At 41.9% G+C, this 15124-nt stretch overlaps 1 long non-coding RNA gene and 1 gene segment (V, D, J or C); one reads left to right on the top strand and one right to left on the bottom strand.

Moving 5' to 3' along the window:
- Positions 1 to 1513: 1513 nt before the first annotated feature.
- On the bottom strand, positions 1514 to 10558 carry LOC126934454 (immunoglobulin kappa variable 2-40-like). The segment is given in 3 exon segments: positions 1514 to 1639; positions 4545 to 5184; positions 10485 to 10558. Coding segments are annotated over 2 exon segments (462 nt in total).
- LOC126934482 (uncharacterized) lies at positions 5579 to 14709 on the top strand. Of its 2 annotated transcripts, XR_007718955.1 has the most exons (5): positions 5579 to 5652; positions 5962 to 6179; positions 10488 to 10575; positions 12873 to 13042; positions 13845 to 14709. It is a non-coding gene; the product is annotated as an uncharacterized LOC126934482 (long non-coding RNA). The 2 variants fall into 2 exon arrangements; XR_007718956.1 differs by lacking the exon at positions 12873 to 13042.
- Positions 14710 to 15124: the final 415 nt, after the last annotated feature.

The raw sequence follows: 15124 nt of genomic DNA, 5'->3' as shown, positions 1-15124 counted from the left end.
ACAATCAGATCATGGATGCAGATTAGTGGTAACACAAGTGAAATATATGTTAGAAATGACTGGTTTGGGGATAGTTTTTTACGTGGTAACACTTGGTCATATTGGGAAATTGCTCTCTTCCCACTTTCCAAACGTTCTCTCTCCTTTACCACTCACACAAAACTGCCCTCTCTAGCATTATGGTGGAGAAAGCACTACTGCTTTTTTAACAGAAAGCTTGTCTGTTAGGTTTAAAATTTGCATGGCAAAACGTATACAGATATGTATCAGACCGTAGCCCTTGTATTAAGAAAGCATATAAATTTAGAACATTATTGTCAATAGAATCTATTAAGAGCATAATTTTTCTATGCATTTACAACTAAAATAGAGGATTCAGATTTATTTTCAGGAAAAAATAGTGTCACATAAAAATAATGCATTTATTCATTCTTTGAATGATTTTCTTATGACAACATAGTACTAAATATTTCCTCTCTAAAGTACTATGTCAGTAAAATACTTTTAAAATTCTAAGAATTTGAGAATAAAAGTCTCATACAATTCTACATCGTTCTTATGGTACATTATGTAAACTTCATGTTTTCCTTCTGAGTTATTTTGTTTATTTTCAAATCCCACTTTTGGAATTATAAGAACCCCATTTTCAGTCAGCAAAAGGTAATTAAGGTAAATCAAACTATTTCAGTATTAGGATTTATATTTCCCCTGGATTTTAAAAATCTATAAGTAGTAAAAAAAACAAACATGATAACTGATTATTCTTAGCTATATTCCCATGAAAATAGCTGGTGTAAAATGTTTTCTCCACCATAATACTAGGAAGGGTAGGTTCGTGCGAGTGGTAAAGGAGAGAGAAAGTTTGGAAAGCGGGAAGACAGTAATTTCCCAACATGACCAAGTATTACCATGTATAAAACTATCCCCAAACCAGTCATTTCCAACATGTATTTCACTTGAGTTAGCACTAACCTGCATCCATGATCTGATTGTTCTGCAAATAAATGGACTCGACAAATATGGGCCAGACAGGGAGGCTGAGGATGAGCTTTCACTCACTCTTCCTTCATCAGAGCTGGCTGTTCTCAGAGCACGTGGCCACATGTGACAGCTGATGGGGCCTTAACATGTGGGACTGAGGTGCAGCTGAGGGTCTCATGGGCCGGAGTCCTCAGCCAAAAACTTTGCCCTGAATTCTCCAACAGCCTCTTCTTCGGCAGACTCAGAGACCCTGCTGACCTGCTCCCCAGACAAGCAGTGCATGTGAGCAGCTGGGACACCCCAGAAGGCAGGTTTCTCTATGGGGTTGTACCACTGTGGGAAGAAGCTGTAGAGCCTGCATGCAGTAATAAACCCCAACATCCTCAGTCCCCACCCGGCTGATTTTCAGTGTGAAATCAGTGCCTGACCCACTGCCATTGAACCTGTCTGGGACTCCAGAGGCCCGGTTTGAAACAAAATAGATCAGGAGCTGTGGAGACTGGCCTGGCTTCTGCAGGGACCAATACAAATAGGTGTATCCATCACTGGACAAGAGGCTCTGACTAGACCTGCAGGAGATAGGGGTGGCTCTCCAGGGGTGACAGGCTGACAGGCCAGGAGAGTGGAGTCTGGGCCATCACAATATCCCCACTGTACCCTGAAATAATAACAGAGAAGTGCAAGGTTATATAGACACATTATGAGCAGCTTTCATGATTTCCATTTTACAGTTACATATATTTTCAAGTTTTGATTTATATCATGAAAAGTAGACTTTCTAAAATGAGCCCATTATTTACAAGCCAGCAGGGAACTCTTTATTTTCAGGATCTTAATCAGAGGTCATTGTTCCTTGGAGGTGAATCCTGATTATTTGTAAGACAAAAATACGAATTCTCTTTCCTGGAACATAGACCATGTGCCTCTAACACATGGTTGAAATAAATATGGGAAGCTGTGGAGCACCCAGAACTCACCTTCTGACCCCATTTTCCCAGGTCATATTTTTTCTGTCTTTACCAGGGAGCCAGAGCATTAGCCGCCCCAGGAGCTGAGCAGAGAGCCTCATTGTGAGAAGGTGAACTGAGGAGTCCTGGTCTGTCAAGGCAAGGTTACAGCTGAGCTTTTACCTCCTTCCCTAGGGCACAATATGCAAATCACCTGGTGGGTGCAGCAGTGTGGAAAGGGTCAATGGTGGAGGGGTATGTCTCTACTGTAAACAATGTGATATAAAATGTCCGTTGGAGTAAAACAAACATAGTTCAAGTCAAGTATGCCTGTAGCAGGTAAGGACAGGAAACACTAGGATCTCCTCCCAGTGACGTGACTGAGCATCCCTGCAGCCATGAGGACAGCAGGAAACTTTAGTGGCTGCTCCAGGGAGGATATGGCAGCCAACACTGGAGGGTCTGTGGGGCTTGAACGCCCCAAGGAGTTAGGAAGGAAGAGGCTCTGGAAGGTGCCTTGGAGAGACCTGGCCCCTGTTCACACAGAAGAGGAGCATGTACCCATGACTGAGGCCTCATGTCCTCTTCCTCAAAGACTCTCCAGGCAACTGCCTGAGCCCACCTGATTCTACCCTCTGTGGACACATTCCCTGGCACCACAACCTCTCCTTCCACACGGAGAGGCTGAGCTTCCTTGAGAGCTTTGTGTTTGGGGCCGTCACACTGTGCAGGGTCCCAATGAGCGTCCTGCTCACAGGAGGATGTGCAACATCTCCAGGTTCCAAAGTAGTGTTTGTGATGGTGAAATCCCTTGAATTTTGGTTAGATGTGAGTCCCCACTTGTGAATACCTTCTACAGACATGTCATTCTTTGTTTTGCAAAATATTTTCTATAAAGCATTCTTTCTTTGTTTTTGAACTTTTTTTGGTTAGGAATATATTTTTAATTGCACTACCTTTAGTCTCCACACTGGTGATTGTGGGAGGGAAATCGATAGATTTTGGGTTGGATGTGTGTTCTCACTCATGAATGGAAAAGTAAAGACTTGTCATTCTTTGTATGTGTGACAAATTCCTTGCTGTATTCCATGATTTCCTTTTTTTTTGACATTTCTTCTTGGAAATACAATTTTAAATTCATTCACAATGGGATCCATCATCTTAGAATAGACAATAATTTCTGATGTGATTCATTTCTTAACCAGAAAAAAAGATATTTTGTCCTTTTGATACAAACATTACTTTAATCATATCACCCCATGACAGGTAACTGACATGCTCATGAAAAATTCATAAATATTTTTGGAGCATTATTTTAAGTGACTCTATGCAAATCATACATTTTTCTATACCATTACTGTTAGAATATAGAAATCAGATTTATTTTTAGGTAATGACCACATTGTGTAAAAATAATACATTTACTTATTTCAAAATCTTTTATTGATTTTTATGGCAACTTAATATAAAAATTGTCATTTATCAAAACCTGCTGGATTACATCCTGCCTGGCCTTCTGCTTAGCATATCAGTGCTTCTGACATCTCCCAGACCCAACCAGTGGTCTCTGCTAGACCTCCTCGAAGGATAGAATAAGTTTCAGAAGCTCTGCTTGGCTGCTGTGATTTGACTTGGACTGAGTGACATGACCTCAGGTCTCCTTGTACAAGGACTTCATTAAACCTTTGGTGATTATAGAAGTAAAGCCCTACTCACTACATTACTTTCCTGTGAGACTCCCAGTGGCACAGGCTTCTCCCAGGAAGCCAGGCAGCAGTGCCTTCAACTCTGTGGTTCTTCACAAGTAACATATTTGGCCTCTTTTTGGATCCACATCATCAACTACCATATCCACCACCATCCACATCCCATCCACCATAATCAAGGGCAGTTTAATTGAACAGTAGCTGACCTCTCCTATGTTCTTTTGATGTTCCCATTCCTGCAGTCTGCCCAATCTCAAATTCTGAACTTTGGAAAATAAAACAGTTTACATCATCCTGTATTTTCTCAGTGATCCATGGAAAATACGACATTTTTAGTATACTGCGTCTTCCAGCATATGCATTTTATTTTTAAAACCAACTTTTGAAATGTTATTAACTCCCTTTTTCTATCAGCAAGAGGTAATTGTAATCAAAGGATTTTAGTATTGGGAACTTGTGTCTGCTATGAAATTACAAAATATATTTAACACTCACAACCTTGATTTTACTGACTGTCCTCAGCCAATTCCCCCTGAGGAGAACTAGTGGAGAATCCTGTCTCTACTGTCTCATGGAGTGGAGAAGAATGGTAAATAGAAGAAGCAGGGATTTAGAAAGTGGGACATGCCAATGTTACATATAACCAAATATTTTCTTTAAAATGTACCCCAAACTGTTAAACCCTAAGATGTATTCGACATGTTTTGCCAGAGACGATCAATTGTCTGGCTGTTTTGCTCAATAAATTTAAACAAATGCAGGCAAGGAAGAAGGATTCAGATGAGCTTCCATTCTCCTTGCCCTTTCCTCCCAATTTTTTACTCACAGGGCCCTAGAACCTCCTCATTCTCCAGTCGCTTATGAGAGTCAAGGCTGTGACAGGAGACAGGAACATAAACAGGGCACTGACCTGACACAATGGCTAACACTGGACTCCCAGCACGTGGGGAGGCCAAGCCAGGTGGGTGGCTTGAGCCCATGAGGCTGGGAACAGGCTGGGCAACATGGTGAAGCACCGACTCTACAAAAAAAATAGAAAAATTAGCCATGCTTAGTGGCATGCACCTGTCGTCCCAGGCAGAGTTCTCAGTAGCAAACTCTGCCCTGAATTCTCCAACAGCCTCTTGTTCTGCAGATTCAGAGACCCTGCTGAACTGTTCCCCAGACAAGCAGCACATGTGAGCAGCTGGGACACCCCAGCAGGGAGGTTTCTTTTCGGGGCTGTACCACTGTGGGAGGATACTCTATACCTTGCATGCAGTAATAAACCCCAACATCCTCAGCCTCCACTCTGCTGATTTTCAGTGTGAAATCAGTGTCTGACCCACTGCCACTGAACCTGTCTGGGACTCCAGAGGCCCGGTTGGAAACCTCATAAATCAAGAGCTGTGGAGACTGGCCCGGCTTCTGCAGGTACCAATCCAAATAGGTGTTTCCATCTTCACTATCCAAGAGGCTCTGACTAGACCTGCAGGAGATGGAGGCCGGCTCTCCAGGGGTGACGGGCAAGGAGAGTGGAGTCTGGGTCATCACAATATCCCCACTGGATCCTGAAATAATAACAGAGAATCACAAGGGTATATAGACACATTTTGACCAAGGTTCCTGATTTCCCTTAAGATATTGATTTACAGTTACATATATTTTCAAGTTTGGATTTATATCATAAAAAGTAAACTTTCTAAAATGAACCCATTATTTACTAGCCAGCAGGGAACTCTTTATTTTCAAGATCTTAACCAGAGCCCTGGTCATTGTTCCTGGGAGGTGATTCATGCTTATTCCTGACACAAAAATATGAATTCTTTTTCCTGGAGCATAGACCATGTGCCTCTAACACATTGTTGAAATAAATATATGAAGGTGTGGAGCCCCAGAACTCACCTTCCCACCCCATTTTCCCACCTCATTTTAATCCTCTCCTTACCAGGGAGCCAGAGCACCAGCAGCCCCAGGAGCTGAGCAGGGAGCTTCATTGTGAGAAGGTGACCTGAGGAGTCCTGATCAGTCAAGGCAAGGTTAGTGCTGAGCTTTTATCTCACACTCACAATGGAGGGACCTTTTTAGGGGACAATATGCAAATCACCTGGTGGGTGCAGCAGTGTGAAAAGGGTCAGTGGTGTAGAGCGGGGATGTCTCTTCCATGAACAATGTGACATAAAATGTTCGTTGGAGCAAAACAAACATAGTTCAAGTCAAGTTTGACTGTGGTCAAGGGAAGAAGGCTCTGACTGTGCAACTTGGGACCTTGAGCAGGGACACATTGTGCAGTGTGTGCCACACTGAGAAAGCACAAGGACCCTGACAGTGTGAAAATGTGTTTCTAGGATGCATCTCTGGGAGGTGAATGCCATCCTGCATGGCTCCCTCCAGTCAATCTAGAGAAGAAAACAGCCCCGTTTCCACAAGCACTGACGGACAGAGGGCCTGCAAATGAAAAGTGCTCCTGAGCCAGTTCAAGTGTTGCCTGGTGTCTGCTGTTTCCAGGGTAACTGGTGAAGATGATTCAATGCAAGTGTTAGAATCTCCCCTTCCCTGGCACCTGGTAAGTAGGCCCCAAAAATGCGCTATGGCCAAGGGCCTCACAGGGAGAATGATGTGTGTCTCTACATTTAGAGTCAAGAGCCCAGTGTAAGCAAGAGAACATGGGGCAAGAATTTTATGCCTCAGGCAGTGAATATAAAATTCCTGGTGACCAACTGTTCAATCTGTGATATATCTCATCATAATCATCTCACATGTACAAGATTAACCAGCAGGATCTCATAGGGAAGAATTTCCTCAGTTAATGATACAGAACAAATAAGAAATGACATTGCATGATGTTTTTCTGAGTGGTGTTTAGGAAAACTCTTCTCACACAGTCTCCCTGGTCATGTGGGATCAGGTCCTATCAGGTCTTCCAGGTTCTTGCCAACCCTGAGTGAGACCTGAGTCTCCCCCAGCCTAGATGTGGTGCAGCCACAGCCGTGAGTCTGCAGTTGAGAAGGAAATTGTCTACGTGAGAAGAGCAAGGACTGCATCTACAGTTTTATGTCTCAGGGTAACCTGTACCTGAAGCTGACATTTTCATGGTTTCATGTAAAGAAGTGCACAGCTCAGGCATGTGAGTCTGCCCCACAGCTGATCATTACAAACGGTAACAATCTCATGTTTCTTCATTTGTTAGTGATGTGCTTATTATTTAATTGAACAGCTCCTGAATAATGGTGTCAGCTCCAAACACTATCACAAGGACAGTCACGTTTCGAAAAAAAAAAAAAGCAAAAACAAAACGAAACAAACAAATGAACAAACAAAAAAACCAGGAACAATTGAAATACTAGCTTGCAGTGCTGTGTAATCTTGGGTAATTTGACAGAAATTCTTATTTAATTGCCCAAAAATACAAATAAATTAAATTCTAGGTAAGATTCCAGAGGAAAGCTTGGTTTAAATATCTTCACAAATATTTTTGAGGAATTATTTTGAGTGAAACCATGCAAAGCATACTTTTTCCATCCCACTACCATTAGAATATGGGAGTCAGGTTTATTTTCAGGTAATGATCTCATCGTGTAAAAATTATACATTCACTTATTTCAAAACCTTTTATTGCTTTTTGTGATAATTTAGAACCCAAATTGCCATTTCTAAATGACTAGTAAGTTTCAAAAGGAATCTTCCTATTTTGGGACAACGATGTGGGGTCGAAAGGCTAAGAGAACCACTGCAAGAACCTGGAGAGAAAACAATACAAAATTTTATATTAATAACATCAGAGAGTGGTGGAAGAAATGAGAACAAAGTGACCTGAAATTCCAAAGTGAATAGGGCCCCTTCTGGCTGAGCTGATGCTCTCCTGACATTTTGTCCTTCTGCCAAATCTGCCAAGTTTGCATATGGACACAAGCTCTGTCTTGGCACAGACAGAGGAGGTCTCCTGGGAAAAATGAATCGGGTTGACCCTCAGGGGTTGCACAGGGAAGCCTCTTTACAGGCCTGTATCCTCCATGGGGGCATTTGCTGAGTTCTGAGTCATCAGGCAGCTGGAGGAGATGGGCTAGAAGAACATGAAACTCCCACAGACTCAGCGTGCTCTTCCAAATCATCAGACTTGCACAGAACACTCTGAATACATGTCTGAATCACGGACATCGTTCTGGATCCCCACTGCGCCCCCTGCTGGTGTAGACTGTGCTTGGCCTTCGGCTCAGCATGTCAGTGCTTGTGACATCTCCAGATCCAACCAGTGGTCTCTGCTAAACCTCCTCTAGGGGCAGAATGAGTTTCAGAAGCTCTGCTTGGCTGTTGTGATTTGACTCGGACTGAGTGACATGACCTCAGGTCTCCTTGCACAGGAACTTCACTAAACCTTTGGTGATTACAGACCTAAAGCCCTACTCACAACATTACTTTCCTTTGGGACTCCTGGTGGCACAGGCTCCACCCAGGAAGCCAGGCAGCAGTGCCTTCAACTCTGTGGTTCTACACAAGAAACATATTTGGCCCCTTTGTGGGTCCACATGAACCGCCATGCCCACCACCATCCACATCCCCACCCACCATAAACCAAGGGCAGTTTAACTGAACAATAGCTGACCTCTCCTGTATCCCCTCGTGCCCCCCTTCCTGCAGTCTGTCCAATCTTGAATTCTGAACTTTGAGGAATAAAAAAGTTTACGACATCCTTTATTTTCCCAGTGATCCATGGAAAATACTACATCTTTAGTATACTACATCTTCCAAGATTTGCTTTTTATTTCTAAAACCAACTTTTGGAATTTCAAGAACCCCCGTTTTCTGTCAGTGAGAGGCAATTGTAATAAAAAGAAAAAGTTTCAGTATTAGTATCTTGTATCTGCTATGAAATTACAAAATCTATTGGACACTCACTACCAAGATGTTACCGATTGTCCTCAGCCAGCTCCCTCTGAGGAGAACTAGTGGAGAATGCTGTCTCTACTGTCTTAGGGAGTGGGCAATGAGTGCTAAGCAGAATAAGCGGAAGTTACAAAAAAAAGTAGGAAAATGACAATTTTAAATATAACCAAATACTTTCTTAAAAATATGGCTAGGTGCGCTGGCTTATGCCCATAATGCCAGCACTTTGGTAGGCTAAGCCCAGTGGATCACTTGAGGTCAGGAGTTTGAGACCAGCCTGGCCAACATGATGAAACCTTGTCTCTACTAATAATACAAAAATGAGCTGGGCGTGTTGGTGAGAGCCTGTAATCCCAGCTACTTGAAAGATGAGGCAGGAGAATCGCTTGAAACTGGGAGGCACAGGTTGCAGTGAGCTGCGATCATTGCTCCACTGCCCTCCAGCCTGGGCGACAGAGACTCTGTCTCAAAAAAGATCTATCTATAATCTATCTCTATATCTATGTCTATATCTATATCTATATCTATATCTATATCTATATCTATCTATCCTATATCAAACTGTTAAACCCTAAGATGTATTCAATGTGTTTTGCCAGAAATGATCAATTGTCTGGCTCTTTTGCTGAATAAATTTAATAAACAACTGTAAGCAAGGAGGGAGGATGAAGATGAGCTTCCATCCTCCTTTCCTTTTCGTCCTGATTTTTAACTCACAGGGCCCTAGAACCTCCTCATACTCCTGCTACTTATGACAGTCAAGGCTGTGTCAGGTGACAGGAACATCAACAAGAGCGGGAATCTGGTGTGATGGCTCATGCCTCTAATCCCAGCACTTTGGGAGGCCGACTTGGGTGGATGACTTGAGCCCAGGATTTCAAGAGCAACCTGGGCAACATGGTGAAACCCCATGTCTACAAAAAAAAAAATTTACAAAAATTAATCAGGCTTGGTGGCATGCACCCTGTGTTTCCAGCTAGTCTATAGGCTGAGGTGGGAGAATCACTTGAGCTTGGGATTTCAAGGTTGCAGTGAGCCATGATCACACCGCTGCACTTCATGCTGGGTAACAGAGCGAGACCCTGTCTTGAAAACATAAAGAAGTAAATAAACAGGTAGTGCTTGAGGTGCAGCTGAGGATTCATGGCCCAGAGTCCTCAACAGCAAACCTGAGTTCTCCAACAGCTTCCCCTTTTGCAGACTCAGAGACCCTGCTCAGCTGCTCCCCAGACAAGCAGCACATGTGGGCAGCTGGGCAACCCCAGCAGAGAGGTTTCTGTTCCAGGATGTAGCACTGTGGGGGGGCCATTGTGTAGTCTGCATGCAGTAATAAACCCCAACATCCTCAGCCTCCACCAGGTTGATTTTCAGTGTGAAATCAGTGTCTGACCCACTGCCACTGAACCTCTCTGGGACTCCAGAGGCCCGCTTGGAAACCTCATAGATCAAGAGCTGTGGAGACCGGCCTGGCTTCTGCAGGTACCAATCCAAATAGGTGTTTCCATTACTATGCAGGAGGCTCTGACTAGACCTGCAGGAGATGGAGGCCGGCTCTCCAGGTGTGACGGGCAGGGACAGTGGAGTCTGGGTCAACAGAATGTCTCCACTAGTTCCTGGAATGGTGACTGAAGAGGGTAAAGTTACATAAAAATATTATGCATCACGTTCATAATTTTCGATTTATTATTCCAGCCTGTATAATTTCTTTGCAATTTCAAGAATATCCAATTTCAAAAAGAGCTCAACAGACACAAAGAGGTCTCCTATACCATCACCCTCTTTCTAAGACTTGAGTTTCTTCAGGGCATATATCCTTCCTTCTTCTAAAGTCTTCCTCACTCTCAGAGATCAGTACATCGTATGTTTCATGCTGGAGAAGAAGACCTACACATCTAACATGTGGATGGAACACACATGGGAGGCAGTGGGGCCCCCAGAGCTCACCCTCCCACCCCATTCTCCTCCCTCATCTGCCTGCTGTCCTTACCAGGGACCCAGAGCATCAGCAGTCCCAGGAGCTGAGCAGGGAGCCTCATTGTGAGAAGGTGACCTGAGGAGTCCTGATCAGTCAAGGCAAGGTAAGAGCTGAGCTTTTATCTCAGACTCACAAGGGAAGGTCCTCCCAGGGGATAATATGCAACTCCCCTGTGGGTGCAGTGGGGTGGAAAGAGCCAAGGGGATGGTGGGAGCCTCTCTTGAGGGCAAAATGACTTAAATATTGTCTCTGTTTAGAGAGACCAATAGAGATAAAATCTATGCTGCATGAGTAAGATAAATTCCCTTTTCCCTTTGTCTTCTCTCTTAGATTTCTTGTTTCTTAGAATTTCCCAGGTGCATTTCTCACTTCTCCTTAGTAAGGTTAAGATTCCATAAACATATGATGATTCTTATTTTTTTATTCACATTGAATTAAGAGTAAAGGATTGGCTTCTTAAATTTTTTAATTGATATAAAACACTCACAAAGGATGGAAATGTTAAATATGCAACTAAGTTTTAGGTATGTTCTCCATCCGGATGAATCTCTAGAATATTTCAAATTCTCCAGACTCACCCGTTGTGCACCTTCCCAGGCAACAATTGCTCCCCCATCCCAATCAAGGTAACTGGTATTCTGATATTCATTATAATAATTTGGTTTTCCCTGTGCTACAATCTCATATAAATTGAAGTAAACACTTTTGTTTGACTGCTTCTTGCTTCTTTCTTGTTTCTTTATTATTTTTGAAGTATTCTTTTCTCCCTATGCATTCAAGCTACTATCTGCTGTGATTTCCTGTGATTTTGAAGAATTTCCTCTTGAATGTCTTATAGAGCACATCTCTGCAAGTAATCATTTCTCTTCATTTTCTAATAAAGAAATGTTTTTACTTTACCTTTATTTTTGAAGCGTGTTTTAACAGGATATTGAACCATTTGTTGAGTACCCCCGACCTAGCATATAAATATGTAATCCCACTGTCTTCTAGCCTCTATCAGTCTCTGAACAGTTAGCCAGTTATTTCATTATTGTGTTTCTGGTATAATGAGCCAGTTTTTTCTTGATACAATTGAGATTTTTCTCTTTGTCTCATTCATCGTTTTAACTATAATATGTACAGTTGTAGTTTATCCTGAACGGTTACACTACTATTTAGGGTAACGCATGGCATTCACCCTGAATAAGTTTCATTATTTTTTCTGTGTGTGTGTGTGTGTGTTTTTTCTTGATCCTACAGACCAATGTCTTTTATTACTCTTGATGTATTTGCCATTGTTTCTCAGCACTCTCAGGTATGCCATCTCCCAGTGATCCTTTCTGTGTGGTTTTTCTCTGTGTTTCACTCTACTGTGTGGCTGGATATTTTCTATTTGTTTTATGTCTTAGGCAATTCCCACAGCGGCCACAGGACCAGGCTCTGGAGTGCTGGTGCACTTGGAGTGACAGTGCATTTGGAGTGACAGCAACCCTGGGCCTGGGCCTGGGCTGGTCCACATGGAGGTGGCTCAGTGTCTGAGTTGCCAGCACTGGATGAGGCCCTGGAGCCTGGGTTTAGGGCATTGAAGCCCCATCCTAGGCGGCACAGCAGGGGATGCTTCTTGAGAGGGTGTGGGAGGAGGGTTTCACAGCATCTTCCTCTCTGGGGTGGTGTGATTATAGCTGCAGGTTACCTTAATGCCAAAAGCAGCAGTGTCCTCTGTGGCGCAGGCTGCTATAATCCTCAACAATGAACCCTAATGGGCCTCCTCTGGGAATGTTGTAGGGGTCGGGGCTGCCTGGGGGTTTACTTAGGTCATCAGCTGCAAAGGCTGCAGGGTCCTTTACAGAGCAGACCATGGGGACTGCAGTGGCCCTGCCTCCTGGCTGATAACAATTGCCTCCTGCTTCTTTCATCTTAGAGGTCTCAGGACTCTCAGGCATGCCATCTTCCAGCAACGCTTTCTGTATGGTTATTCTGGGCGTTTTTTCTAATTGTGTTTCTGCACACTCTTAATTGGGCTCTTGAACACTCCAAGGGCTATTTGCCTTCTTGGATAGCTGTACAATTGTTGGTCTTGCCTTTGTTTTTGTGTTTGTATTTTTTTTGGGTAGGCAGGCAAAGGCTGGTGTCTCCTAGTCAGTCATCTCGCTGATATCACTCCCCTAGGATATCGTTTTGAAGATGCAGTAACACTATCATGGAATAATACTTGGACATGCTGAGGTGAGAATTAGAGTGTTTAGCATGTGGGAGGAATGTGAATTGCTTTGGTCACAGGGTGGACTGATGCCTGTTGCATTCTCCAACATGGCTGTGACAAGATCTCCTATCCTACATTTTTTTCTAACAGTGTGATCTTGACTCTCCTCCCATTGAACCTACTGCCTTATGCTTCCTTCTGTTGAATTTTGGTAGGCATGCGACTGTGTAGAAGAAATGCTGTTTGTCTTCTGAGTCTATAAGAGGTCATCAACGCTGCATAACTTCTGCCTGCTCCTCCTCTGGAAGTTTCAAGTAAACCAAGCATCCACATGAATTGGCAACCCCAGCTGAGAACCTTATGTCTAATGTCATCCACCTTTGAGGTGACGCCTACCCTAACCACTCACTGACTGTATCCTTAGGAAAGCCTGACAGGAGCCTTGGGAGCCCAGGCAAAATCCAGAACCATAGAGATGATAGGCAGATGATTGCAGTTTTCATGCGTTATTAAGTTCGGGGGTAGTTCGTTTTGTGTGCATTAATAGTACCTAGGATACCAACTTAGAGAAGGAATATGGAAGTAGAAAGTCAACTATTGATAGTAGAATCTGGGTCAAGTTTATATTTCTTGCAGTGTTTTTCCCACTCGTCACTGTTTGATATTATGGTAAAATAAAGAGTTATAAAGAGTATGTGCAAATGTACAAAAGGTTACTGACAGAGAATCAAGGAGACTCAATAAGAGAAATGTTTAACCATGTTCTTGTATTAGAAAACTTAACACTGTGAATATAACAACTCTCTCCGAATTAATTGAATACTGTGACAATCAAAATCCTTGTGAATTTTGTTGTCATTTAGAAGCTGTTTCTAACGCAGATAGACATTCAAAGAGGCAAAAAAAAACAACAATGGTGATCTTACACAATAAGAACAAGATTGGAATATTAACACTTTCCAATATCAAAGCTTATGTTAAGGAACAGGAATGAAAACAGTGTAGTATTGGTGAAGGCTAAGAGAGTTAACCCTGTGCAATGAGTCAGAGAATCTGAAACCAGATCTGCATATATATAATCACTCAATTTACAATAAAAGTGCTACAGCAATTGTCTCAAACCATTTGTACAAAAAAATCCTTTAGATTGGATAATTAACAAACAATATAAATTTATTTTTTCACAGTTATAAAGGCTGTGAATTCCAAGGTCAAGACGCTGGCAAACTTGGTGTCTGGTGAGGACTGTTCCTGCTTCCAAGATTGCACCTCGTGGCTGTGTCGTCACATGTTGGAGGCGGAAAGGCAAAAGTGGCAAGTCTGTGTAAAGCCACCTTACTAGGCATGAATCTCATTCAGGAGTGCTGAGCCCTCATGACCTAATCACCTCCCAAAGGGTCTACTTTCTAATATTGTTGCCTTGGGATTCAGTTTTAACAGGAACTTTGGAGGTGACACAGACATTCAGGCCATAGCAGTGATGTAGTAGAAAAAAAAATAATAACTGAATTATATTGGATCAATTGTATATCCATATTACATTAAAATGAATCTTAACCTCTTCCTTTTACTTCTACATTGATACAAATATCAACTCTAAATTAGTCAGAAATTGAAATGTGAAAGGCAAAATAATAAAGCTTTTAGAAAATAGTATAAAAAGATATGTCATGAATATGCATGTAGGAAAGATTTCTTAAAGAGAATATGCAAAACACTAAGCATGAAAGAAAAGACTAATAAATCAGTTTGCATTAATACATTTTTGTAGCTTTAAAGAAATAAATTGCAAAATGTTATTTGATACATACGTATAAAAGAAATAAACTACATTGGGAGATAGGAATGTGTGATTGTGGATAACCTCAAATGATATATAAGTTATTGCCCCAGCTTGCATTTTGTGAGTTAGAGTCACAGGAGCTTTACATTCACAGTAATGGAACATTACCATTAATCACCAAATGAATGACTGAGTTTTGAATAAATAAACAACAAAGAGTCGTAGATGAAACTGCATCATGATCAAAACATTGTAATTAACAGATTATCATGGCTGAGTATTATTAATTGAAATAAACAAATGTAATTGCTTGATTTTTAAAAGATTAAAGAAAAAAAACAAAATAAAACATCCTGCAATTTTCGAAGAAAATTTCTACAAAATATTTTACATAATCAATAGAATGAAGAAAAAATATCAGGACCCAGATGAAAATGGAACGAACATACTCATTCATACTCATTTCACTCAGATATAACAAGTGAAAAGGTAAGCATGGATCTATCAACACTGCTGATCTATGAGAAAATAAAACTCTAAATGTACTTGTTTAAAAAAGCAACTAAGGGGCAGGACTGTAGCAACCAGAACTGGCCCTGCAAATGAGCAAATAAGTAATATAAAACTTGGAAGAACAGTCTCAGTTCACAAAGTAGAGGTATATGAGATTAAATAAAGAAAAGA

This window comes from Macaca thibetana, chromosome 13, assembly GCF_024542745.1.
Source record: "Macaca thibetana thibetana isolate TM-01 chromosome 13, ASM2454274v1, whole genome shotgun sequence".
Lineage (NCBI taxonomy): Eukaryota > Metazoa > Chordata > Mammalia > Primates > Cercopithecidae > Macaca > Macaca thibetana.
Note: the sequence above shows the minus strand (reverse complement) of the source record. Positions and strands in the feature narration are given on the sequence as shown.